Source organism: Grosmannia clavigera (assembly GCF_000143105.1).
Source record: "Grosmannia clavigera kw1407 unplaced genomic scaffold GCSC_167, whole genome shotgun sequence".
NCBI classification, from domain to species: Eukaryota; Fungi; Ascomycota; class Sordariomycetes; order Ophiostomatales; family Ophiostomataceae; genus Leptographium; species Leptographium clavigerum.
Genome location: NW_014040772.1, coordinates 52,010 through 79,475, shown reverse-complemented (window position 1 = coordinate 79,475; position 27,466 = coordinate 52,010). Strand labels below are relative to the sequence as shown.

The 27,466-nt window shown below is 55.1% G+C and overlaps 6 protein-coding genes across 6 annotated transcripts; 4 read left to right on the top strand and 2 right to left on the bottom strand.

The window, feature by feature from the left end:
• Positions 1 to 1,113: 1,113 nt before the first annotated feature.
• CMQ_5950 (ferric reductase transmembrane component 5) lies at positions 1,114 to 3,121 on the top strand (the record flags this gene model as incomplete). The annotated part of the gene is made up of 4 exons (XM_014315015.1): positions 1,114 to 1,346; positions 1,423 to 1,575; positions 1,707 to 2,605; positions 2,679 to 3,121. The coding sequence occupies 4 exons, from the start codon at positions 1,114 to 1,116 to the stop codon at positions 3,119 to 3,121; spliced, it is 1,728 nt and encodes a 575-aa protein (XP_014170490.1).
• A 348-nt stretch (positions 3,122 to 3,469) lies between these two features.
• On the bottom strand, positions 3,470 to 12,149 carry CMQ_6353 (nf-x1 finger and helicase domain containing protein; the record flags this gene model as incomplete). The annotated part of the gene is made up of 7 exons (XM_014315418.1): positions 3,470 to 3,897; positions 3,966 to 4,501; positions 5,249 to 5,287; positions 5,360 to 5,466; positions 5,811 to 7,234; positions 7,722 to 11,767; positions 12,133 to 12,149. 7 exons carry the CDS (start codon positions 12,147 to 12,149, stop codon positions 3,470 to 3,472), a joined length of 6,597 nt encoding a protein of 2,198 aa, XP_014170893.1.
• A 3,732-nt stretch (positions 12,150 to 15,881) lies between these two features.
• CMQ_6479 (uncharacterized protein) lies at positions 15,882 to 17,134 on the top strand (the record flags this gene model as incomplete). Its single annotated transcript, XM_014315544.1, has 3 exons — positions 15,882 to 16,173; positions 16,260 to 16,729; positions 16,817 to 17,134. The coding sequence occupies 3 exons, from the start codon at positions 15,882 to 15,884 to the stop codon at positions 17,132 to 17,134; spliced, it is 1,080 nt and encodes a 359-aa protein (XP_014171019.1).
• Positions 17,135 to 20,314: 3,180 nt separating this feature from the next.
• Positions 20,315 to 23,550, top strand: CMQ_6488 (c6 zinc finger domain containing protein; the record flags this gene model as incomplete). Its single annotated transcript, XM_014315553.1, has 3 exons — positions 20,315 to 20,591; positions 20,942 to 22,609; positions 22,685 to 23,550. The coding sequence occupies 3 exons, from the start codon at positions 20,315 to 20,317 to the stop codon at positions 23,548 to 23,550; spliced, it is 2,811 nt and encodes a 936-aa protein (XP_014171028.1).
• A 129-nt stretch (positions 23,551 to 23,679) lies between these two features.
• On the bottom strand, positions 23,680 to 25,908 carry CMQ_6113 (potassium channel; the record flags this gene model as incomplete). The annotated part of the gene is made up of 1 exon (XM_014315178.1): positions 23,680 to 25,908. One exon carries the CDS (start codon positions 25,906 to 25,908, stop codon positions 23,680 to 23,682), a length of 2,229 nt encoding a protein of 742 aa, XP_014170653.1.
• A 301-nt stretch (positions 25,909 to 26,209) lies between these two features.
• Positions 26,210 to 27,451, top strand: CMQ_6436 (uncharacterized protein; the record flags this gene model as incomplete). Its single annotated transcript, XM_014315501.1, has 1 exon — positions 26,210 to 27,451. One exon carries the CDS (start codon positions 26,210 to 26,212, stop codon positions 27,449 to 27,451), a length of 1,242 nt encoding a protein of 413 aa, XP_014170976.1.
• Between the last annotated feature and the right edge of the window lie 15 nt (positions 27,452 to 27,466).

The window sequence follows — 27,466 nt, the reverse complement described above, 5'->3', positions numbered from 1 at the left end:
AGCTGCGTGACGTCCTGTTTTTCCCGCCTCGCTACACGAAAGAGTGTTAACGCAGAAAGGAAGTCGAGACGAACGGTTCTTGGCTCGGCTGGAGAAGTGACCTCTTCGGTCGGGGAGAGGAGAGAGGGAAAGACATGTGGACTTTGTCGCAGTCAAAATATCGTCTTTGCCTAAGGGGGAAGCTGGCAGCAGGCAGTCCGGCTGGGGATGCGAGATACATGTGATTTCTGTGGGTGGACAGCGGCAAGAGAATCTGCTCGGGATCCCGAACGAATAAACCACGGAGTAGCAGCCAGATAGAGAGAGGGAGTCCGATGACGGCGGGAGAAGAAAGCACGCGACTGTCGGTTTAGGTCGGGCGGGGGCTATTCCCTGATCAGAAGGGATCGGCGAGATAAAGGGGGCGAAGAGCGCTAAGCAGTAGGCGCGCAGAGTTATCTGATCCGCTTCATACAGTAATTTCTTCTGTCCACTGCAAACATAGCCCTGCTAGTCTGGAGAAAATTCGCGCGCTAAGCTGTCCGCATTGGAATGGGAGGGGTGTTTGGCTCGGGAGATGAGCAGCAAGAAGACAGATGGCAAAGACGAGAGCAGTGAGTGGGAAGAGAGAGGATGGAATAGAGAAGGCAAAAAAATGGAGGAAGATGGCTAGATGCATATAGAGCTATAAGGCTTACAGACAAGCTTAGCCAAGCCGCGAGACCTACCTTGGCAGAGAGAAGCTCTTTTGCTCTCTTGGCAGGCTCGGCAGGTCCGCGTTGGCTGCAAGGGCCTTACACACAGACGGGGCAAAGAGCTTGGAGAAACATGGCATGACAGCAAGGGAGGGGGTCTGCGCAGACGGAAATGTCGGCGGATAAGTGGGCGGTCGGTATGGGTGGAGCAGAATGCGAGCCACGTCTACCGTTTATGGTGGTCGAGCCCCAACCGGTAGCCGAGAAGACGGCGCGGCAGAAAATCTATATAGATCGGCGAGCCTGGAGAAAAGGATCGGCACCGACGTCTCTTGTTCATTGCGAGCAGTCCTACCAGTCCTATCCCGTCTTTCTTTTTCCTTTTTTTCTTCTTTTTGTTTTCTGTACTCGCTCAGACTTGCCGGGACCCAAGAGAGAGATGCCGTCCACAATCGAGGCCCTCCAGCTGTTGGGAGAGCGGGCCATCTCGACCAGCATCCATGCGGTCAAGAAGAAGAAGAAGCCGGATTGGAACCTGAAACTTGCCAGGTATTTCGCAGCTGGCATCTGTGGCATCATTGCTGTCTTTGTCATTCTGCACTGGACACGGATCATCTACAAGAAGCTGGGTAGCAAGGGGCGTGTCTTCTCGCCAATTGTGGCTATTACACGGTAAGTAGGGGAGAAGAAGGAAGAACGAGGGAAGAAAGACGAGAGGAGACAAAAAACAGAAAAGCTGACAAAACAGACGAGTGAGACGACAGCTTCTACGCTCCGTGCCTGTGTACCCTTCGGCCGGACATCTGGTGGTCCTAATTGCCTTCTATGTCATCCACCTTGCGTGCACCTTTGTCCACTTCAACAGGGACGACACTGAGGCCTGGGGCAAGAGACTCGGATGGTGAGTTTTACTACGGTCCATGTCCTGTCCTCATTTTCGCCCTTCTTCTGCCTGCATCTACCCCTCGACCGCCTTCACGCTCTTCCCACATTTCCGCATCGTCCTTCACTTTTCTCCCGCTAACATCCCAGGATTTCCACCTGCGACTTTGTCCTGGTCGTCGTCCTCTCCATGCGCAACACCCCCATGGGCCTCCTCACCGGCTACACATATGAGCGTCTCCAGGTGCTCCACCGTACAGCCGGCTACACAGCCATCTTCTACATGATCCTGCACATGATCCTCTACTGCATCAACTATGGCCGCAACGACAAGCTCGACGAGTTGAAGGCTCTCAACATGGTCATGGGTATCATTGCCGGCTGCGCCATGTTTGTCATGCTGATCCTCAGTCTCATCCTGCGCCGCCACCAGTACGAGCTCTTCTACGCCTCCCACGTCTGCCTCTTTCTCCTCGTCACCATCACCCTCGGCCGCCACCGGCCCAAGTGGAAGAAAGCTGTGCCACAGGCCTGCGTTTTTGCCGCCTGCATGTGGTTCATTGACCGCATCTGTCGCCGGCTCCGTCTCTTCTTCAATGCCATCAACAACTCAGCCACCCTGACGGCTGTCTCGGACGACGGTGACGGCAACGCCACCCGCATCGTCCTCAAGAAGCGTCTGATCGGCGCTCGGCCTGGCCAGCACTGCTTCCTCTGGATCCCACGCATCCGCCCCCTCGAGACCCATCCCTTTACCATTGTCGCCAACGGACCCGGTGGCCTTGAGCTCGTCGCCACCGCTCACGGCGGCTTCACCAAGTCGCTCTACAACTATGTCAGCAAGTCGCCGTCCCAGCCGCGCACCCTCTGGGCCTCCGTCGATGGGCCCTATGGCAGCTTTCCCGATGTGCACAGCTATGATCGTATCATCCTCGTGGCCGGTGGAAGTGGCGCTACCTTCACCTTTGGTCTGGCCACTCACCTGGTTGAGAACCTGAAGACGGAATCGCAGCAGAAGCTCGACTTTATCTGGTCTGTCCGGAAGAATGGTACGTGTTTTCTGCGTTTTTTAGCTTCGCCTGCCTTTCCAAATCTATCCAAAACTCTTTCTAATACCCACAGATCGACTGGCCTGGTTCGGCTCCCATATCGACACCCTCACCAACTTCGATGCTCATGTGGAGATGACTGTTCACGTGACCGCCGACACGCCTCAGGGCCTCTCGACCGACAGCGAGGGTTCGCTGCCGGTCGACTCGGAGAAGATGCACGGAAGCCCGCTTCCATCCAACAGCTCGGCCGACGACGAGAAGGCTGTCCAGGGCCGTCTATCTGCTCCCGCAACAGCCCTGTCGTGTTTTGGTCTCAAGAACATCCGCTACGAGAAGTTGCGTGTGGCCGAGACCATTGAGAGCATTGTATCCACTATTGGCAACGGTCAGCGCGTCCTGATCGCCGCCTGCGGACCCACCGGCCTGATGAAGGACGTCCGGACTGCGGCGGCTGCCTGTATTCGACCAGAAGGGCCCAGCATCGAGCTGCACTATGAGAGCTTTGCATGGTGATTGTGAGCCAAGGAATAAGGAGGAGAATTAGATATTGAAAAGTAATTATTATTTCAATTGAAATACAACCAAATCAAGCCAACTAAGACAACATGTTATAATTGCCTCATTTAGGAAGGTAGCGAGACAGTGTCCATGCAGCTGACCTTGGGCATACTAAGATACACTCATAGATAATCAGAGAGGTGTTTGTGCTTACTGTCGGACTCTTTCCAGTCCCAGCCAGGCGATTTTCAACCTTCCTAAGTTAGACATCTATATGCGACAATATAAAAACCAGAAACTAGTATATTACAGCCCCGGTGCGAATGTTTCATATAATAAACACGAAAAAGGGAAATGAATTCCTTATCTAACGCCAAGGTCCTCGTCAGGAAGAGTGTGGCGGTCGTTTGTAGAAAGGAGGCCGATGCAATTCCAGTCTCGGCCACCTGCCGCATTCATCAGCATGGCATCGTGAGCTTGTGTTCTTTTCTCCATAGAGAATTCTGATATCATCGAATTTTGAGAGTCTTGTGAACCTTGTGCGTCTTTTCCCCCGTACGCAAAGAAGGGGGGGTCGCACGGACGAAATAGCTCTGCCTCTGCTGAGACACTTTCGTAATCAGCCTCAAGTGTATCTAGGTGCGGGTACAAATCCGAATCAGCCGTGGCCTGGCTATCATCCACCACCATCTTAAGACCCTGTTTCCACTTTGAAGCGACCTCCTCATCATGGCGGAAGACATCACCCGAACAAAACTCCCCAAATAAATCTTTAATGGTCACAATGCTACCTACCAAATCAGTGTGCACACAGCATTAGCACTGACCACACGTCGGAATCCGAGAAAAGGGCAATTACCGCTCTGAAACCACCGATCGGGGTTGACTGTGCAGGGCCAGACATCCTTTGGACGCAGCTCGCTGAGAAGATGGCATAGCTCTGGGTATGATGAATGTCGGGAGTACGGGAACGTGATAGTCCGTGAAATTGTTTCTGGTTCGCTGCGCCTCGCTTGTTTTCTCGGCTGTCTCTCCAGATCGCACATGGCAGCCTCGATAAAGTCACCACGGCCGTGAGAAAGGCGAGACACGATCGGCTGGATCCACACTACCGACGCGTCTCCCATATCCGAACAGTGGCTGGTACCATTCTCGCAGCTGTGTATTCGCATATGAACACCTGCGTCATTAGCGGTCGACAGACATCCTTCATGCGCCGTGTTGGCGCACAAGAAGCCGACAAGCCCGGGGGCCTCAGGGGCAAGAGGAATGGCATCAGAGAACCGATGCTTTGATTCCTTTACTGCGAGGGATTGGTATAGCTGCATCCTATACGGATCCACATGCACTCTTGAATCCAGCGCTTTCGCGAGAGCGATCCAGACATCCTCGTACCTTTGTGCACGTCATAAGTCAACTACCGGTAAAATGAGAACTTGAAGCTGCCCTACCGCGACTTCTGTGCCTGAATACGTACCCAAAAGTCCAAGCTCGCAGATGGAAGACAGTCTCGGGAGGAAACTGGTAAATGGCGCGAAGAAGTTCGCCCAGTCCCTCTGCCTTTGTTGGAAAGGGCCTGTTTTTGTCGATGAATGTAGTGTCTAGGTAGACAGTATCCAGGACGCGCAAGCCGGCAGCATACTCTGCCAAACAGGGGTTTCGCACAAGCGCATTGACAAACCAGGGCTCACAGCGGGTATCGCCCGTGTAGAGAACGGCATTGGTTGCATTTTCAAACACCGGCTAGTCAGCTTTAGGTCGGGGACAGAAGCAGGTATGACGTACAGAACATGACCGAGCCCGGACAGTGATTTGCGTCAAGCAGCGTCACGCGGATGCGATTTCCTGGGGAAAGCTCAATTGTCGTGGGCGCCTCTAGGGGAAGGGGCTTCTGTAGAAGGGATTAATTGCTGTCCTTTGTCTTTCCTCGCCTTTTTCCATACATGCCCTTGATTCTTACAAGGAGATATTTAAGTCCTGCATAAGTCCGATTTCTAGCCTCGAGAATGCCTTTGGCATGGTTGAGCCGGCAGGGATACCTCTCGAGGCGGAGCACCAGAGCTCTGGTTGCGGCCGAGCAATATACGCTGATAGGTGAGTCAGAGCGGCCACAATACCCGACTCTCCCCCTATAAGACGAACAACGGCGAGCGCAGCGTCTCGAGACCCACGAGGTGGTCACTGTGCACATGACTCAGAAAGCAGGCAAGCGGCTGACGAGCAGCTGCATGGCTGCGAAAGTAATCGACTAACACCTTGTCAGCGACCTTTCGTAGAAGAAAGTGCCATTTCTGCGCACCTTGTATGTCGGGAAACTCTCGAATATTGCCATCGAACGTAGACATCGCAATGCCAATGGGCTGTAGAATTTCGATTTAGGCAGCAGCCTGGATAGATTGAAGTCGTTAAGTCACGGGACCACACAGTGTCAGCTAGATTCGTACGAGGTTGCTTCAAAAATCACATTTTTCTCTACTACGGCAGCCGCGGTGACTAATGCCTTTCCTGATTCGTTCATGGCAGCTCCTTCCATTTTCAGCGCCAAGAGCAATATGCACGTCGAAAGTAAATTTCTGCCCTTTGTTCTGCCCATAAATCAGATGCTCACAATCTTGTTTTCTTCCTCTTCTTTTTTTCTTTCCGTTCATCCGCAAGCAGCGACTAAATCACAGCTTCCAAACATATGCCATCAGCCTAATCTCACCTGGTTCAATTCCCTCGCAATTCTCTCCACATCATCTGCTGCTCGCACTCCCTCTACACTCGTGTGGTCTCGTCCACCAACAGGCGATCCACATTCTGGGCATCGCGTCTGCTCCATCGGCATACCACACTCGCCTACGGTGAAGTAGTGGCCCTGTGCACACGTGTACCAGTGACCGGTGCCACTGAACTCTCTTGACATGGCCGTGTACACTGCCTTGAGCTCTGCTGTCGTCACAGGCTTGTAGAATGGCGCATCGGACAACGCCCTTTCGGCTGCTACAAGCTCTGGCTCCAGCGACTTTGCCGATAAGCTCTTTTCGACCAACAGCTTGGCATCTTCCACATGCGCAAGACCAGCTTCTTTTATAGTTTCCCGCGCCTCGTCTTTTCTGGCCGGATCGAACATGGACATGTTTCGGAACAAATGACAAAGTTGTGCAAAGCAGATGTGCCCCTCGACTTCTTGTCGGACGCACTTGGCCCCCTGGGCCAGCGTTATAGAAGCTTCGCAGTCTTTGATAAGCTCTGTGGTGCCGCCCATTGTCACCATCTTCTGCATGGCAATGCTGACGGCGTCCTTGCTCGCCTGATTCAGAGTCGGTTTACAGACGAGGTCGTAAACATCCTGGAGGGCAAAAATATCGCAGCGCAGAAGCAGGATCGTGGCAACCATATGGCAGCGCACTTGGATGACCGATTCATCAAAATTGAAGTTGTTCCTGGGCGTCTGTTCCTCGTGTTCTCCCTGACGCTTGCGCCGGGCAAACTGCACCAAATCTGCCACCCTCTGAAACGGTTGCTCACCCATGTGTACTTTCCTTGCATAGCACCGGATGTCATCCCGCAGCTTGGAGAGCTTTGCGTATCGTGTTGCATCTGCTGCACGGACAAGTCGCCTGATGCCGGATTCACGACCTTTGGAGACAACCGACTTCCATGATTCATTGTTGTTTCGTGACGGGGCTTCTGTTTCCAGGCGCTCTCTCTCTGCTAGAAATCGCATGAACAGGACCTGGTGTTGTTGGTTGGCCCAAGCAATAAATTTTTTGGTTGATTCGTCCAGAAGCGCCCGGCGGACGATGCGCCCATATCGTGCCACACTGCGCAGGGATCCTCGACAATTGGGGCAAACTTTCACCTCGGCCATATCAAATGGCGCAGAAGATGTCAACAAGGACGCCGGATGCACCTGGCCGTTCTCTTCGTGCATGGCATAATGCTTGGTCATGTCCATGATGCCGTCCATGGACGACATTGCCAATACGTGACCGCAGTCCGGGAAAATGCACGGATCCTCGTCAACATCCGTGTCGCGGTACGTCGTCATCATGATGAAATCTACCACTTGGTCGAGAACGTCTTTGTGACCACACACTTGACAGAACTCCTGCCCCGGACAGCGCTCTCCGCAGACAGACGGGCCTGTGAAATGAGAATATAGATCTTAAGCAAAGATTCCAAAGAGAGGAAGGAAGGACTCACATTGATGGCCACAGTCAAGCAACCTCGAACAGCGCTTCGAACAAGGCACCCAGTCACATGGAGCCGCACACCTGCACTAGCTGTCAGTTTTCGGGAATGTTCACATCAGAGGGGTCCACCACTCACGGCATTGTGCAAGACGAATGTGGACAACACGAGCTGCAGGTCCCTTCGGCGCAAGGCACGCAGGGCTCGTTGCATTTCAGATCACACTTCGAATGGCTGCATCGCACTTCGCATGGCGCGACACATGGCCCGCAGGGCTTGTCCCCATGGCAGTTCTGTCTGCACACATGTTGACACGCGCTGTATGGCCTCTGGCAGGGTGTGTTGCATATGCCGTGGACCACCGTCACGATTTCGCCGTCTTTGCGTGTCCGACAGGCATGGCATCCAGATCCACAACTATGGCCACACGGCAACGCACTGCCGCACTTGGCCGTGCAGGGGAATGCATCTTCCGAAACATTGGTGTGGCAGGCTACCTGAACCGTGTGTCCACATCCTGGAACAGTACGAACGACGCGCTCCATACATTTGATAGACTGAGGCCTTTGCATTTCGAAGCACCTCGGTGCTATTCGTTGGTGTCCACATGGCAGTGTCAGGAAAGAATCTTCGAGCACGACGTTGCATTGGATAATACACTCCTTTCCACAAGGTCGTGGGCAGTTGTGATCGCATCCGCGCAGTGGCCTTGGACAGGGTTCCAAACACTCGACGGCCTGGTGTACAATATCCGAGTGGCAGCGGCCGGTGCAGGCATGCCCACAGAACAGCCGCTTGTCACACCGCAAGAGACAGCCGCCGTCGGGTGAGAACTGCAAGAAGTGGTCTGGGTTAGAGGCTTCAAAAGTGCGCTCGGGATGCCGCGGACAACACAGTGGAAGCTTTTCGCCGATGTTGCCCTTGGCCTCGAGCATCGCTACCACCTGTCTCCACATGGGAACTCTGGCACAGGTATCGCTGTTTCCGATAATGACCATGCCATGCTTGGCCCTCGAAAGCAGAACGTTGATTCGGTTGGCCGTGCTGAGGAACCCGCATCGTTGCTGTGGATTGCTGCGAACAAGCGACACGATGATCAGCTTGGCCTCTTCGCCCTGGAAGTTGTCTACTGTGGCCACACGGACGCTGCGCAGGAGAGTCGTCCTTGCCGGTTGTGGGCCACGCCTCAGACTAGAGGAGGCAGCTGTGGCCCTTGTGATATCCGTTGTCTCGTCAGCGGCACCGTCAATGGCCTCCGCGGCCTCCAGCTCCTCCAAGTCGCGGTCGTTGAAGCTAATCTCGAACATGGACGCCAGGCGTCGTTGCAGCAGCTGCATCTGCCCTAGGTACGGCGTCAACACGGCAATGTCTCCGCTGGCATAGACTCCTTGCTTTGCGATGTGCGACACGAGGGCCGCAGTCATCTCGACTTCGAAGCTGTTCGTGCGCGAAGCAGTCGTGGGATCAGCCTGCGGTCCATCTGCAGCTCCGAGCTCAGGCTGGCAGTGCCGTAGCCAGAAAAGCCGCCGCACCAGGCCTGGAATCTCTGGGTATTGTCCAACACTTTCACCATCCTCCAGTTCTGGATACAATGGGGCGCGGATCAGTGCCGAGATCGACGGGTGCATGCGGCGCTGTGTTGCCAGCTGACTCAGCGGAAGCTGTAGCTCGCTAGAGTGCTGTGGCACCACAAGACGTTCAAATAGCGACATGTCAAAGGAGAACTGCTGTCCGCGTGGATTGTCGCTCCGAAGCTCATAATTCTGCACCTGAGGCCGCAGCTGCTGGTGGTCGCCAATAAGGATCGCGTGCTCGATGGACGGTAGCAGAGATGTGAGCACATGGGCCTCCAACACCTCTCCGGCCTCTTCGCAGAACAACACCTTGCTAGACAAGTGCCGCAGCAGCTCTATGTTTCGTGCTAGCCCAGTCGTTGTCACGCCGATCACATCCGCCTCGTTGAGACATCTCAGGTCGACCTCACGACACGCCAAGTCGAAGGACCGCTTCGCAACCGCATACACGCCATTCTGTTTGACAATCTCGTCTGTGACCTCTTGAAAACTGCACTTTTCCCACCATTTGTAGAGGTCATGTCGCTCTCTGTGTGTCAGTGTGTGGAGGTCGGCCTCTTCGAGGTCCTCTGGCTTGCGTCTGGGGTTCCTGCGGCCATCCTCTCGCTTTCCGCCGCCAAGCCATTCCCTGATTTTCTGATCTGGCTTCCCCAGCACGGTCCGATATCCGTCCTCATCCTTGGCACCGATGGCATTTTTGCCATGTCCCATAAGGAGGACGTTTGTGCGAAATAGCTGTTTATAGTGCGCCATATGGTTTTCCCACAAGAAGCGCACTATCTCTGCCAACGGGAGCGCCCGGCTTATGCGCTGGGACAATTCCTGCAGCTCTTCCGTTGACGAGTCCAGATCGGTTCCCCTTGCCCACATAGATTTCCTCTCCTCTCGTGTCCGGGTGATCTTGCCGGCGACGTCTCGCAGACCCCGGTTTTTCAGCCTCTCGGACTTGGAGCCCGAACCCATGCGGATAATCTGGCCGGTACCGCTGTAGTCGAGAAGGTGCTCGAGCAGCTGGTCCAACGCATGGTTGGTATAACACACACACAGTATGGGGCCCAGCTTTGCCGATTTTTTGTTGCCAAGGAGCACCTTGATGATCTCGACACCCACATATGTCTTCCCCGTCCCAGGCGGTCCCTGGATGAGGGCCATGCTTCTCGAGAGGGTCTGTGTCAGAGCTTTCGACTGGGTTCTGTCCAGACAGGAATTGGCTTCTAGTTTCTCTGGTTCCAGCGCTTTCTGGATGCTGTGCTGCAATATCTCATTGCTACCGACGTTTCGCAGGCATCCCAGGTCGAAGACAAATCCAGGTTTCTGGGCGTATATTGGCGGCGGCACATCAGCAATCCCATTACCTACTACACCGTCAAGTGTTTTCGTGGGGGCAATGAGATCAGCAAACGGCACGTCCATTTTTTGCGAGGCGGTCTGTAGGGCCCTTAACGTGTGCTGGAAAGCATCGAGCAGGATTCCCGGAAACTCCACCAAGACTCGCTGCTGATGCCAAAGGCTGCCGCCACTAGTGTTTGTCTTGCTTTGCAAGAACCATTTGAGGGCTTCCTTGACATGGTCCATTTTGTCGGCGCCCACCAAGTTCAGTCTGACATAGGAATGCAAGGCATCGTCTGCCAGCGTCACAGGTTTGACTTTCTCCTCTTCCGTATTTTCCTTTCCATCTTTCTTCCGGTGACCAGCATCCTGAAGCGTCCGGAGTGTCGAGTGGGCCACTGTGAAGAAAAGTACCGAGCCGCGAAAGTCAATGGCGCACAGCAGGCCGCCCGGTTGCAATCGCTTCTTTGCCCGTGTCCACCACTCAATGCGGCGCTTATGGAGCTGGGCTGCCTTGCCACCCAAGCCGTTCGAGCCGCCAGCGGAGACATGACTGGGGGCCGGCTGCTGAAAACGGACGACAAACTCCAATCCTGTGCGACGTTCAAAGTCCAACCTGATAATATTGGCATCTTGGTACGTGCAATATCGAATATTGTCTTTCCCTGAAGCTGCATGCGCACGTTGCTTGGTCTGGCCAGGGGCAGTCTTTTCCTTCTCAAGCCGAATGAGGTTGTCCAGCTCCATTCGAACGACATCCCGAAGCTGGCCCACGGTGTCCTCCCGCAGCAGTCGAAACTCACGATCTAGGCGACCAGAAATTCCCTGCCGGTGCCACTGTTCCGGGTCTGTGACAGGGAGGTACTCAGAACGGTCGCACATGATTTCTTCATATGTTGGCATGATGGAGATACGCGCGATGTCGGCGTAGTCATTGCCATGCCGCCTCCCATCAGCGGACAAGTGTCCTGGAAAGTCACTTCGAAACCGGAACGAGGGCACAGGTCCCACAGAAGCAGCTACCAAGTTCGGCTGGAAGTCTGGGAGATTATCGCCGACCTGCAGGCGTCTGCGGATGTAGCTCGCATACGTGTTGGTTCGCCGTTGAGAAAGCTCGTCTCTAAGAACGGCATTGCCAGCCGTGGCCAGTGTGGCCAGCTCGTCTACAAAAACACGGAAGTCGTCGTTTGCCATGTTTGTTGTATTGGATGAGATCATTTGGGCCAGCACTGCCAGACTTAACTCAACGAGAACCATGTTGGTCGGAGGCGTTGGTCTGTTGGGATCCTTGGCGAGAACAATGACGAAGTTGAACAGCGCATTCATGCGTTTTCCACCCACGCCAACGAGAAAGTTATATATGCTTGCAACCTGCTCTTCGAGAAAGGCGGAGCCCGTGACGCTTTTGTGCGTCACAAACAGGAAGAGAGGACTGACTTCGCTCTCCCACAGAGCGGCCTTTTGGGTGATCCCACAGGCCATAGCCTCAGGGATGTGCGTATCAACGACATCACGGATGTAGCGGAAGCCTTCCTCTGTGGCCAACAGTTTGATCGCCTCTTGCTTGGCACCGGCATCTTCACTGTTTTCCAGAATGTCACAACCCAGAGAGAAAAATCGACCAACGGAGGCAGCATCTGGCCGGAGAATGTATTCCCTACCTCTCTGTTTCAGCAATCTTTTGTACTGTGGAAGACGTCCATCATCCACAGGGTTGACGTTTTCCTGACGAGCTTTCGTCGGAGATGATGAGGTAGGAGCAGAAGATGAAGTTGTGTCGTGGGAGTATTTGCAGTTATTTCCAAAACGGCACCGGCCGCTGGATAGAAAAAGATGGCAGACGTTGGTTCGCGGGCTTGATCCGTGTCCCCAGGTACGGCCACTAGGGCCTCTGTGATACAAACGATTAATAGCCACTCGGCAACAGATATCATCAGGGCGTTTTACCTGCCGCGTCCAGACATGGATTGATGCTTTCTGGTACTGCAATATATGCGTCGCAGTGACCTTAGCTTGTGATATCGAAAAATGGAGTGGTAATGCTGGCTTCGTCCGCCTATACAGGATATCGAATAGTGTGCAAGGCAAGAAATAATATGTAGGGGAAAGAAGTTAAAAAGCGCACTTCAGAGAATGGGAGGGGAAAGCCACAGAAAAGATGCAAGCGGACAATGGACAAACGCACGGAGAGCTGGCAAAAGATACAGGCAACCGGTGGTAAGCCTAGCAAGAATTACACAGGACTGCATAGTTGGGTCTGGCTCCATGTGTAACATAATTGGGCCGGGAATCGATGCAAGAGCGCAAATTGTGGGCCGCAATGCTGTGGCTTCTACTCCGTGCACCACTAGTCTGTCACGCACGTTCTGCGTGATCACCAGTGTAAGACCCGTACGGTAATCCTTGTGGGATATTCGTCCGGACCAGTTGCACGTATCGTAGTAAGCTCTAAGGCCTTCAGAAGATCTAGTGATGATATTTCGTTCGGTGGTTGACTGATTGAAGACCAGACTGTGCGCAGTATGCGCGCAGATCAGGGCTTCGTCTTATCTAGTAATTTCGGCGGCCGAGGTCAAGTCAGGTGACCTCGGGGAAATCCACAATGCCACGTCAATTGTGATAAAGGTTGGCTATGAGCTATGGCGAGGCCGGTTATCACATTCACTTCGCCCAAAGCTGCAATTAATTCTAGGCAGGCGACTAGACATGCAGCTAATGCATGCAAAGTATGTCTGGCCGCGACCAACCTTTGCGTCGAAGCCTATCAAATGCATGCACCGTTGTTGATCTTGGCTGGGTGTTGTGTTTTGCGATCACATGACTAGATGTCTTACTAATATTCGCTTTTTTTGCACTTACTATTTTTATTCCACACTTTACACAGCGCTTTCGTCTACCGATTGTTTGTTAGATCAAAGTAAAGTCTTTGCTTTAGTAGGATTCCATTGTATTTAACTCCTTATAGGGGCTAGCACGGAGGCTGGCATAGTGACTTATAAGATCGTTTTGAAACTAAGTGGAAGCCTGGATTGGATTTATCTGCCCATGAGATGGTCCGTGCACCACCGCGCAACAGACTCTTCAGACTGGCATACACACTGGCATAGAGACTGGCACAGAAGGACTTGCTAGATTCAAGAATCTTCTTGCTTAAGAAGAAATCCTCGGTCTTGTATTCGCAAAGTAAAACGGGCAAGATTGAGGAACGTTACTGCACGCGGCTGTCACGTGCGACACCAATCTCTGTAAAATCTGGGAATGGTCGGTGGGAGGTGTTATAGAAGTGAGAAATACGAACCGAATTGCAAATTGTAGGTGTAAGTGTGTATAGGCTCAGCTTAACTTCAGAAGCATCACTTTGCATCCCCTCAACCCTTTTTGCTGAAATGGTACATGTCCTGCCGCTAACAGTAACCACAAACACCTACATTCTTGTTTTCAATGGTAAAATATCTTGCCACAATTCACTCACTACTCCTGCCGTGAACTACCGCTAAGCTTTCAATGACTATAAACCTCTTCTTTAAATATTGATCAACAAAATGAAATTCTGCAGGCTTCTTACCCCTTCTTGATATCCCGGTTGTCCAACTTAGCGAAGTATTGCTCTTAGAACTAGTATTGTACTTTTCCACTCTGTCCTACCATGGGTGAAGCAATCTCGCAGCCGGTCCTCCAGGTTCCTCACCCTCAAGAAGCTGATCTTCCACCCTTGACCCTCTAGAGCAGTTGTCGTCGCTATGGAGAGGCCTGACACGCCAATTTCGTTCTGGACCAGAAGAGGACGAGGACGCAGAAGACGAGTTCCAGATCATCCGAACCGCCCCTCTGAACGAAACGCCTTCTTTCTCGAGAGGGTGCGGGAAAACTTGAATAACAATCGCTTATATCGGCTGCCCGAATAGATCATCAGGTTGATTCGAGACCAAGCCGACTACCTTACGAGGATTTTTTTTCGCCAGTCCTGCTCTCTCTTTCTGCGAGTTGTGTCTGAAGTCGATAGGGCCTGGCCTCCTGAAGTGCACAACGCCATTTGGCGGGCCGCAGTCGCCAAACACTTAAACCGAAGGCTTTTGATTCATCCATGGAGCCGACCGGGAATTCAGAGCAGACGACATGAGTGGCGAGAGATTGTGTACTGGGATGTCGTCCTGGAACTCTGCTCTAGCTGTCGTGCTTATCGCCAAAGCCTAGAGTACAAAGAAAGGCTAAACAAGCTGGCCCGATGCTTCGTCTGACTGCAAGCATGGCGACCATATGCAGTTGTTCCTTTCTAAGAGAAAGCTCAAGAACCGATCCATTGAATACGGACGCATCCTCCAATAGTCGCCGGTACTTTCAAGGACTAGGTGCCAACAATCCATGGGTTAATATGTCGACCTTCTCTTGCCTTGTATGGATCTCTCCGGCCTTTGACCTCTACCCTCGTGTCCCGGTGACCAAACAGCATCTGCGAGACTTTATACGGGCACAAAATGTTGCAGGCTGTCTCGCTTTTTGCCCACATGTGCATGCCCAGGACGAGCGCCTCCTGCTTCCCTTTGAGCCGGATCAATGCGCTTGCTTCGACCACGACGACGACATCGGCTCCGAGGGTCTGCTGGACGGTATCACTACCACGATTCCAAGACGGGTACGGAAAACTGTTGGCGATGCTACTCACAGCAGAACCCTGGGGAGAAGGGCAAGTTTCCGAGACTGTATCCTAATTCAGTAATGGTCCATTGCAAGCGGACCACAATTTCATCAAGACGGACCGAAGTGCTCGCTAATGCCCTCCACGAATACAAATGCTCGCAGTGTTTTGCACTCTACGCATGAATTCGAGGCACGGACGAACGCGTTTACCTACGCTGCCACCGAGACTAGAATGCGAACAGTCCGCGGAGCTGTCTCAGATGCGCTATTCCAGAATGGCCAATAACGATTTAGAGACCCATCGAATTGACTACTTGGTGCGACGACCTTGAGTGCAAAACGAGTGCACTTTGGACCAGGTTGTGTGATAGCAAAACGGCACGGGAACTAGAATAAGGTTAGATTCCTAGAAGAGGCCGGCACACACAGGAAGGGGCTCTCTCGGTAGCCCTATTATGTGCTTGCATGTTTGAGGCCGGGAATTCGACGACAACGCCTGCAAAAATGACAATTTTGCGAATTGCAGGTTTTTGTTTGTCTGTTCCAGCCCCTTCCCACCGTCTTTGGCCAGCGCGGCATCGATGCTGGTGGAAACGTTATGTGCATGGATCGTCATGCGTCTAACGGCATCCTGTTCCTTGCCGTTGTTATGGCTAAGACGGCCGAAGACGAGGCTTTTGCCCGGCCAAAGGTGGAGGAATGGGTTTATATAAACCTTTATACTATTATAATAAATATTTAGTAATAACGGTTATAGTTGTTTAAAAGTAGTTGTTTAAAAGTAGTTGTTTAAAAGTAGTAAGAGGCTGTATTTAAAATTATATAGTATTAATAGAAGTTAAAATATTTTCCGTAGTTAATTCAGGTATTTTATACCGGTCTGAAGCGGTGAAACTGCCTCATGGAGTGTACCAACCTCTTATCGTCAATTTACGGTGCACGCTAGCAACAATTTACGTTGCGATTAGCAACTCTCAACTTTTATATTCGACAACTTCTAGTGCCTTCTTTCCATCCCTTTTACTTAACTTACATATTTTCGCAGTACAATCTACAAAATGTCGTGGAATAGCCCCTTGGCACACCTCCCGCCTCTCTCAGAGCACCCATCTGTCTCGCCGTCGCTCTCTCCGGCCATATCTGATGGCTCTCTTGCAATTCTAGGAGCTAGTGTAAGGCTGGATCAATTTGAAGAGCGAAGCTATAGTGCCTCGCGAGTTATCCGGGCGTTTCTTGACCATCTAGAGGACGATGGCAAGCGGATGTTGGTGGCAGACATAGCAATCTGCGACGACGACGACGCACTTGTCAAACTCGCTAACCACCTTATCGACGCGATTCTAAAGCCGTGTACGCTGCGATATTATCAAGTTGTTTTCCGTGTTTCTTGTCTTTACTATTGTTTTACTAACTAGGTTTTCTCTCAAATATTTCAGTCAAGCTTGCAGGTGGGCAGGCTCCAACGCCTCTCTCATTGCCTCAAACCCCTGGAGCAGAACACGCCATCGATGTGGCTATGGCGACGATCGAGACGTCGACGAGACAAGAGCAACAGCATTTGCGTGACGATTGCCTGCATCGAGATGGCTACCGATGCGTATATTCTGGGAACTTGGACATGAACAGCTGTGAGAAAGGAGACGTTGTCGTGCCTCCAGGTGCACAGACAACCATAACGCAATGCGCCCACATAATTCCTTTCGCCCTAGGATCGTTTGACGACACAGACGCCGTCCAGACACGCAACAAAGCTATCATCTGGTTCGCAATTCACAGATACTTTCCAGCAATTCGCGACAAGATTGATACTAGAAGCATCAAGCAGCGCGACAACGCTATAATCTTAGACATCTACGTGCACGGCTTGTTCGGGGGGTACAACATTGGCTTTCTGCCGCAAGGCTTGGTATGTTTTATAAAGTCTACGCTTTATCTTTCTCTTGTTCGTTTAGTAAAGAACGGACGATACAACAGAAAACGTACTAACCAACAGAATCTTTATCGTATCACCAAGTTTTTTACATACGCTATGTCCGTTAACTCGAAAAGCGGCTCTCCGCTTGTAGAGTTTACCAGCCACGATCACACTGTACCCATGCCGGACGCAGACTTTCTCATGACCCATTATATCATTTCCCAAATCCTTCAAGTGAGTGGAATTGGGCGCCAGCTTGACAAGGCCGTCGAGATGGCTCTGGTCGATTTAGACTGCCATGCTCTGCATCTAAGCGGAAGCACCGACGTGGGTAACATGATATCGCGAAGGCTACTAATGACTGTTCGAACAGGCTTTGGAGACAGCAAGGATTAGGGCAATTGCACGGAGACGTCTGGAATAAAAAGGTGACGAGTTGGGAAAACGACGGACTAGAAACGGGTTATAGCATAGCCACAGGCGGTTTTGTGGTCTGTTTCGCTTTCGGAGACTCCGCCTCGTTATGTTCTTGATCACACTTGACTTTGTTTATGAGATAACCGAACTGCACGGAAGCGCAGTCGAAGAATTCCTTGAGGAATGCAGTGACTGTCTCAGATCGCCTATCTGGGAGCAGGTATTTTCAAGCGAAAGCTGAAGGTTTTTTGGAACTCGAGCATTGTGGATTACCGAGCTGGAGAATTTGGGAAGTCGTGGAATTTGATGGTAACGGGGATTTCAGGGGAGCAACGTTTTCGGCGTACTAATAATAGGGAAGTATCTTGCAATGAGCACCCATTCAGAGAAGGAGCCCCTGGCAAAATTGCTTAGACCTTGATTGTTCTTTCCTTATACATCATGTGATGTTTCCTTGCAACGACCGTTCGATGTTTCCACAGAAACAGCTTCGGCCGTTCTTTCTTGTTTCTCGTCACAAAAACCTCCTACAATGATTGAGTTTTTACGCCCTGCATCGAGAAGACCGTTGCCTGTTTCCACAGCTCTTCTGTACAACTACACTTTATTCAAAACCCCGACATGGCATTACAAAAATACATTTCAGAATCCCACTTAGTTGTTATTTTCTATTTTCCGTCAACCTGCTTGGACAGTCTCGCCGCCCTATGGCCACGACGACGATAACTACTACCACAGTTCCATGTATGTACGCAATCACACGTGTATGCGCGCGCACACACACACACAGGGACTGCTGCAACAACAGCAGCAAGACCCCCCACCCATGTCTCAGCGTTGCAGACGGTCTGGCCCTGAGGGGGTACTCATTAGGGTATTTTCCATCTTTATCGCGGTGTAGCCGTTTGCACGGCCAGAAAATTGGCGGCAGCGCATCGCGCGCCGCAGAAATTGGAACAGAGTGAGTTGAATCCGGCGCTGCATATGATGGATGCAGCAGAGAGAGCCGGAGGAGGGGCGGTTGAAATAAGAAGCAGCAGCAACGTCTGCGGCGGGTGCGGTCTGGACCAAGATCCAGAGGTGGGGAGACTGCTCGCGAAGCGGCACTCGTGGCCGGAGAGGGGCGGTGGAAATACAGGTCGGAGGAATGGCCGCTCTAAAAAAGGTGCTGGACTGACCCGTGGGCAGCGAGGCCGGCGCGCATACAGGTGCCCGGACAGCGGAAAGTGCGTTGGCGTCACGGCGGACGGCACTAGAGGTAGATGGAGGCGAGGTTGGCAGCCGATGTGGCAGCGAGCGAGGACGTGGACACGATGTGAGGGGGCAAGATGGAGCGGGAGGAGGATGCGGCGGCCTACACTGGCCGACTTCGAGAGCGGCGGCGGGCGATCGACTTCGCCGAAAAACGGCGGCAGTTGGTCCAGCATCGTTACCAGCAGCAGCGAGACGGCGGCATAGCCATCATCATTGTCGAGTATCATTGGGGGCTTGGGAAACTCCCCTTCGGCCCTTCGGTAAACCGAGCAGCCAGGTCGGCGGGACAGACGCTTCTCCTCTTCACGAGCGTACCCTGCATTGGACGAGATCATGAGCAGTAACTCGTTCAACAATCGGTGGGTCTACAATCTCACAAATGCGGATAGCAAAGATCGACCTTCACTCTATCGTCTTCAAAGAGAGTGTTAGCCCCCTACCCTTCCTTTTTCAAGCCGGTCCAGCAGTCTTTACCGGGTTTGGCACGTTTCTGCAGCACATGCATCTCTCAACAGCAGATACTTCAACAATGAACAGCCCTTCGCCATTTCATAATATTCTTTCCGCACTTGCAGATTTTGCACTCGCACCTCTCACCAGTCTCTTCGAGCGTTTCAGAATCCAAAAAAATTGTAGAGCGACTCAAATATCGTCACTGGATATCCAGACCTTTGTATCTGAAATCGACCAATCGGACATTGAACTTTCGGAGATTTGGGCCAGCTGGGCTCCTAATATGGCGAGTAGAACTCTGGGTGTGACATTTCAGAGCAGCTAACGTGCGTACCATGGCTTTTTCCGGCTTGCGCTGTTGAAGTTTACGTCGGCTTGTCGCATTTCGACCACCTCCACACTTCGAGCTTCCAACATTAATCATCAGGTCGCTGGTATATAATCAATTCTGTCCCAGGTTGAGTTTGTTTTTACGACTTACTGACGCGGATGATCTAGCGGGCCTCCTTGGCATGGGTCTCTTCAGAGCATTCAGAACCATACTTCCGCCGCGCCTTCAGGTGACGCCAGGCCGAGGTTGCAATCTCGACATTTCACCGCTACCGACAATACCCAGGCATCGTGGCTCACAGGAATATCCAGGTTCATGCGCGTATCTTTGTGATGGCACGCCGGCAATCCCATCGTCAAAACACAGGTATCAGAACACAGATCATCAACAAAAAGAGCTCAGAGTGTTCACCATTTTTTTGTCTCCGATAGGTTGCGGCTGTGCAGGATATATCACATAGGAAAGAAAATCCATCTCCCCATAGTATATCGGTCCCTTTGATTCTCACTGGAATTTTGAACAACCACAGCTTCTTCCACAAGATGACAGATTCAAGCACCGGAGAGGCTAGGCAGTTTACCCCGGCAGCCGGACATGCCTCAAAACCGTTAATGCGGTGGCCAGATCTCAATACCCACATTAAAGATGACTCAGCAGTATACCCACGTGACGACGAAAATGAAAGGGCAGATTTTTCCGAACTTTCCCTTTGGCCAGCGACCGGACAGCAAGTTTTTCCTGTCGAGGTGATTTTCCAGATTTTGCCCCTTCTCTACCAAAAACAACCCACATTCGGCCTCTGGTTCTTCCTCTTCCGCTTCCGCTGGCAGTGCATCGCGCAGCTCCATATCTCTCGGAATATCATCAATCCCAGGTGAGTAACGGCCCGCTCTGCAGACGGGCGCGGCCAGTATGCTCGTGCGCGTTCTTTGCTCGGAGGGGTCAACGACCTGACTTTAGCGAAAGCAAAGCTGTGCTGTACATAAGATGTGGCCAATTAGCTGACCTGTGCAGCCGTTCGAGTTCTAGCACCCGTTCTCGTGAGCTTCGCGCGCTTTGATCTACGCGTCCAAAAAGCTTATCTACGCGTTTCATTTTGCTATTGAATCGTGCAGTTGTTCATGGAGAAGGGCAACGCGGCCGGTGCAGACGACTCTCTCGCGCAGACATACCCAACCCCGACGACGGACGGACAGGACAGCACCTCGTTCTACAATGCGGACGGCGACCACGTGGCCATGGACCAGATAGACCCCCAGCTTGAAGCAGGCGTGGACATGCAGTCGGACGCGGTGGATGGATCCGCAGGCGGCGGCGTGGGCGTGGCGGAGGAGTCGTACCCGGAGTCACATCTGCAGGCGCTCAAGGCAGAGGACGGAGTCCACCAGGCGGGACAGTGTACGAGGAGGAAGCGACGGGCGACGAGGGTGGATACGGCGACGCGTCGCTGGACCAGGGACAGCAGGACGAGCACGTCCAGGACCATGACGGCTCGCAGCAACAGCAACAGCAACAACAACAACAGCAACAGCAGCAACAGACACCGACTCAGCATCCACAGCAGCAGCAGCAGCAGCAGCAGCAACACCAGCAACATCAGCAACATCAGGGCAGTGGAGCTGGCCGTTCGACGGTGAGCGTGGAGGAGCTGCAGCTAGCAGCACAGCTGAGCCAGGGCCTGGCGCCGATGATGCGGCAGCAGGCGGCAGCGGGCGGCCGCCAGAACGGCGAGGTGGAGGAGTACGCAGACGGGGGGACGGATGAGTCGGGGGGATACGGCGGCAGTGGCCAGGACACGTCGTCGGCCGCAGCAGCAGCGGCAGCGGCAGCAGCAGCTGCAGCAGCTGTGTACCACCACGGCGGATACGGAGACGGGGGCCATGGGCTGCCGACATCGCTGCAGATGGCGCAGATGGCGCAGCAGGCATACTCGACCAGCGTGGACCACATCCCGCCGCGCAAGCGATCAAAGGTGTCGCGGGCGTGTGACGCGTGCCGGCGCAAGAAGATCAAGTGCGACTCGGTTTCAGAGGCGGAGCAGTGTAGCAACTGCCGGCGGTCGCACGTGTCGTGTCTGTTCAGCCGGGTGCCGCAGAAGCGAGGTCCCAGCAAAGGCTATATCAAGGAGCTGGCGGACCGGATTAACAGCATCGAGGGCAAGCTCGGCGGTGGTGGCGGTGGTGTGTCAGCAGCAGCAGCAGCGGCAGCTACGGCAGACGCGCTCGATCTGTTGGGTGGTGTTGTTGGGGGAGGAGGCGGAGGTGGTGTCCGTCGCGAGTCGGCGGAGGCGTATTCGACATTTGCGCTCAACGACAATGCCAAGCGGCCGTATGCAGCCATGGCCGGTGAGGCAGCACAGGGCAGCCAGACGGGTCCAACAGGAAACAGTAGCAGCAGCAGCAACCACACGAACGGCGGCAACAGTGTCAACGGCAATGCCAACAGTGGCAGCCGTCATGCAGCCTGGGCCACGCCATCGGGACGGTCGATGCAGCAACACGGCTACCAGACGGCGATGACGGCGATGACAGCAGCCGCAGCAGCAGCAGCAGCAGCACGCGGCTCGACTTATTCGGCGGCGAGTCTGGCACCACAGCCGCACATCGGAGGGTCGGTACTAGAGGCAGCGGGCGAGGATGTTGGCGTACTGTCGTCATCGTCGGCAACAACACGGCCACCGCTGACCGACATGGAACGTCTGCTACCGCTGACAGGCCAAATGGACACGTCTCCCCAACAGCAACAGCAGCAGCAACAGGCACATCAGACACAACAGCAGACGCAGCTAGCGAGCCTCGAGCTGGACGAGGAGATATACAACAGCTACTTAGTAGTGGTGCACCCGACACTACCGTTTTTGGCGGGCTCATGGGGCCGGGCGATGGAGCTGCTGGTGCAGTGTACGCCGTTGTTGCAGGGGGCCTTTGTGGCGGCACTGCAGGCAGTGGCGGCGGTGTACGACGGCGGTGCCGGCAGCACGGACGGCAGCCGGACGACCTGCAGCCTACTGGGGCAATGGGAGGCCGATGGAGGCGGCGGTGGATCGCGGGCGCAGGGCCTCGTCCATCTGCAGACGCTGCTGCTGTTGGCTGTTGAGGCCGACAGCCACGGCCCGGCGTCGCTGCAAGGCCGCCACGGCGTGCTGTCCAAGACGGCACTGCTGGCACGGGCTGTGGCGGCGGCCTATGGTTTGGGGCTGCCACAGGCGCAGCTTTCGAGCGAGGGAACGACAGCAGAAGCAGATGGGAACGCGGATTCGGATGGCCGACTTGTGCTGCGTGCGTGGTGGGCGCTCGTGACGTTGGACCGATGGAACGCCGTGGCCACGGCGCGACCTCTGCTGGTGCCACAGGACAGCGTCGTCCTCTCGCCGGGACTGCGCGGTCTGGTGGGCGAAGGAGCTTTCCAGCTGATGAGTGAGTACATGGTTTCTCCTTTTCATTCTCAATTTCGGCATTGTATTGGCAGGGTCACGTGATCTGACTAAGCAGAACTCTCGTACCTATTTGGATCGAGCATCGCGCCTCTTGTGCTAGGCCCAGCGACAGCACAGGCGATGCCGCCAGGCAGCGGCGCGGCTTTGGGTGGGCGCATCGAAGCAGCGTTGGAGATGTGGCGTGTGGACCTGCCGGCGACAGCGACGGACGAGAGCGAGCCGGTGGTGCACCTGGCGTACTGGCACTACCGGCTGCTGGCGTACCTGGCGATGCCGTCTGCCCTGGCGACAGATGTGGTCTGGGCGGCGAGCCAGGGTGTTGCGCTTCTGGTGTCCGTGTCAGCGCTGTCGTTGTCATCGCGACAAGGCGGCGCGGCGGCCGTGACGGCGCGTCTGAGTCCATTGTACCCGTATTTTCTGGCTTTGCCGGCGGTGGTGTTGGCGGCGATGCTACAGCAAACCAGCAGCAGCGGGGACGCCCGTGAGACAGCAATGGCAGCAGCGAGCGCGCTGCTGGGTGTGCTGGATGCCGAGGAGGGCAGCACGGGTGGTGGTGGTGCTGTGGACGGCGACGGCGACGGCGAGACGGCGATTCGCGCTCAGGCTCAGCCGTTTCCATCGACAGCAGCCGCATGGACATCGCCTTTGCGAGAGACTCTCAACGAAGCGCTGCAGCAGCGGTCCAGTGGTGCGAGCATGGCCATGGCCACAACAGCGCCGACCGACGTCGAAACGGCCACCAACCAGAGCCTTCAGCACCTGGCCGATCTTGCAACGGCCACAGTGGCCAGAGAAGACGACGCGGCCACGGCAGCGGTCGTGGCCAAACTGCGCAGCTCCGACAACTATGAGGATCTTGGTTTTGACCCGCGACCGCTTCTACGGGCTGGCTATCTGACTGCCGTCAAGGGGGGGGTGTGAAAGTTGAGTAGGGACATGTCACATGTTATGGCACGTGTCTAGGCAAACCAATGTAGTATTTTGCAGTATCCGTACTATCAGTAATTCAATAGAATCTCCGCATCGTTATATCCGAACAATGTGTAAGCATCACACCTCTTCTTGGATGGCCTGAGGTGCTGATATGTCACCCGACGTCTGCTGGGTCTCGACCTGGCGCAGCTCGGCCTGCAGTCGCCTGGTGAGACGGTCGAGGACCCACTCAGCCTCTTCCTGGCCGCTCATCAGCGGACTACGCGAGCCAACCCAGCTCCAGGGCGTGTGATCGCTGTCTGGTGAATCTGTTTCGGTCCTCTTAGTCGTCTCGGTCGGCCTCGCGCGGCCGTGCATCTCGGCACTGCGCTCGTCCTCGCCGACCAGCTTGAGGAACCATGCCCATTCGGCAAAGGCGTACCTGCGCGGCGGCACGTGTCGCATGTGCTGAGTCACGCGGGCAATCTCGTCGGCTAGCATGCAGTGGTATGCTTCCCGAGTCGACGGCAGCCGCTGTGGGATGTCGACACGCGGCATCGACAGCGTGGACAGCGTGCCCAGTCGATAGCCAAGGTCTCTTCTGCGGCCATGTCGCCGTCGCTGTCCGTCGATCGGTGCTGGTTGCCCTCCTGCTGTCTCTGCATTGCTGCCGGTTGCAAGAGTGCTACCTTTGTCGTAGTCGTCTCTCTGCTCACTGTCCCGGTCACCTCTTCTCTCCTCATCCGCCATCTCCTCTGTATCCTCTTCTCGCTGCTCCTCCCGTTCTTGGCGATCCTCTGGTCGCGGCTGGGCCGCCCCCAACAGCCCCGGTGGCAGCACATCCGAGTCTTCCTCATCCTCGTCCTCGTCTCCGTCTTCGTCGTCGTCCAGGTCGGAAAACACGGCGCCAAAGGTCAGGGCGCGCACGAGTTCCTTGAGGTCGCGCTTCAGGCCGGCTTCGCCCGGCAGGATGGTGATGCGGCCGACGGCGTTGGTGGCATCACTGATGCCCTTGACAATGGTGTCGCCGGCGTCGGAGATGAGGACAGTGGTGGTTGGCAGAGCGAGGAGCGACCAGAAGACGAAGAAAGACTTGCCGGCATTGGACATGGGGGTGACGTCGCCATAGCCAATGGTAGTCAGGCTGACAAAAGCCAGGTAGAAGCCGTCAAAGTAGTCCCAGTGCTGGTAGGGGGCCTCGCAGGTCTGAAAGATGTAGGCGCCGACGAGCCAGAGCAGCAGCCAGGTGCCACCGGACATGGCGACGGCAAGCCAGCGACGCCGGCGGGCAGCGGCGTGCTGGATATGACGCATCAGGTTGAACTCAGTCTCACGGCGGCGAAGCTCGGCGAGAGGGGCAGGCGCGTCTGTGATGGGCTGCAAGATATCGTCGGCGCCGTCGCGGGTAAGACGGCGCAGACAGCGGCGACGGTTCTTCTCGGCCATGCGGGCATCGAGGCGTCGTTTTCCACGGTCGACAGCGAGGCTGCGGATGGAGCCGATGACGAGACCGAGACTGATGATGCCAACGAGAGCATAGGGGAAGAGCAGAGCGCGGCCGAGGGTTGTCTGGGCGGCCAGGTCGCCGAAGCCGACGGTGAAGAGGGTCACATCGGCCCAGTAGACGGCATCGAGAAAGGCCCAGTCCTCGATGGTGGAGAAGACAAGGGCGCCGACGAGCAGGTAGAGGAGAAAGAGAATGGTCTGCAGCATGAGCGTGCGCTGGCTGTTGTTGAGCTGAAAGTCCTTGTCGTAGCGACCAGTGGCAGCGCCAACATACGTAGCCACCATCAGCGAGGCCACGACGGCGTACAGCACGGCCGCGTAGATGGCGTAGTAAAAGGCCTGCGACCAGACGACGTCGCGGCCACCGAGTCCACGGCGCAGCGGATGGGCTCCTGTCGCCGTCAGTGCCACCAGCGTCAAGGCTGAGATGGACCAGCCGACCATTGTGACCGGTTGTGCGACTGCAAACCGGATTCGCCGCGCCATGTTGAGCAGCAGCGACATGTTGGCCGCAACGGCAATGGCCAGCTGCACGGCGTTGATGCCCGTCAGCCAGACGGGATCGTCGATGAACACGGCCGTCTCGATCGTCGTCCCGGCCACAATCTCCTGTCGCCAAGGCCGCACCAACGCACAGATGCTAAAGGCCGAAGCCACGGGGCCCAGCGTGCCGGCTGCCATGGGAAAGGCCGTGGCCGCAAACCACCAGCGGCTCGGCTGCGTCTCGTCCGCGCCTGCATCGCTCTTGGCCCTCTCTGTCGGCAGCCGAGCGATCCGGTACGGCTCATCGTCGCCGTTCTGCTCCTTGCTGCCCGGACCATCGACGTGCTCTGTGGCCGTGTCGACCGAGGCGTCCAGCATCGTGATCAGATCCTGCTCGCGCGGTCGCCCGCTGTGCACGTCCCTGCTGTCGGAAAGGATGATGCATCCGGGCGAGAAAGGACTGGGCCGTGTGGGAAAGGCTGCATGTTGGAGCAGATGACGTTGGAATGCTGCTAGAAAGCAGACAAAGAATCTGGGCTTCTTCCGTAGACGGGCTAGAATGGGCAGACGCAACCGTCATTGGCCACCATCACGTGCTAGCGGCGAGCTTGACTGCATCCATCCAGATCGAGACCATGTCACCTGGCAATTTGAGCCTCTCCATTCGCCTCATACTCCCATGGCCATCCGAGGCCTCAGCTTGCCACCAGGCCGGCGCCTCGTCCACCACCGCCTGCTCTGTCGCGCCTTTTCCACCCACCCCCGCCACATTGCCGTGCCGTGTGCTTCGGACGACCCCATCACCATCAGCCTCTATCACGAACGACAACATCCTCGATGGACCCCTTTGCTGCTCTACCTGCCGCCAAGCGGTGCCGTCGATTCCGCCCCGCTGCCCGACTTTCTTCGCCGCCAGAAGCTCTGCCCTGTCGCCTCGGTGCCCTATCGCTGGGCCTGGCCGCCCGACCGGACCTACGAGACGCTCCAGACCGAGTACGATGACACATTGAACAAGCTCTCGGACATGCGGCCGTCCCGTCTCTGGCCTGCTCCTCTACACGACGTCCTCTTTGGCTACGACTGGCTGCGCAAGAACCTGCGTCGTCCCATCCTCGTCTACGGCGAACATCTCGGCGCCGGCCTGGCCGCCTCTCTCGCCCTGACCGAGTCCTTTTCCTACAAACGCACCTCTGTCCGTGGCCTCGCCGCCTACAACGGCATCTATGACTGGTCTGTCTTCATCGACCGCTGGAGCCGCGTCCAAACCTACAATCGCCAAAAAAACATCAAGATGAACGCTGCCACACTCAGCTCCATCGACCCCGCTCCTTTTGCCCTTCCGCTCTTGGACGAACTCTTTGTCCGCCCGCCCGACTTGCTCGACCCTTTTGCCAGCCCGGACCTCTTCTTCCTCTCCATCGGCCCCGTCCTGCTGCCTGACGCCTTCCATCCCCAGGACGTGCCCAACGTCAGGCCCGTCGTTCCCTTCGAGTCCGTCAAGTCACATCGCATCCACCTCGACTATCCCCACCGAGACACTCTGCTGGACATCCCGGCCGCCCTGCTGCTGCACGACGCTGCCGACGAAACCGATTTCGACCCAGATATACCCACAAACAAGTCGTACGCCAGCCAGGCCGCCGAGCTCGGCGAACTGATGCGCCGCGGCATCCGTCGTATCGCTTGGGAGGAAAACCTGGACCTGAACGACGGACCCAGCACGGAAGAGGTCGAGGCCGCTGCTCGCGCTGCAGAGCTCCATGTTCGCGTCCTTGGCGTCGACCCCTCTGATGACGGCCTTGACCGTCGTGGACAGGATGCGCTGCTCGCCTGGATCGAAGAACAGATCCTTCATTGTGCCAAGCAACGAGCAGAAGCTATTGGGCAGACGGACGATGCAGAAGGATACAGTTTAGGATGATTAGTAATACTCATG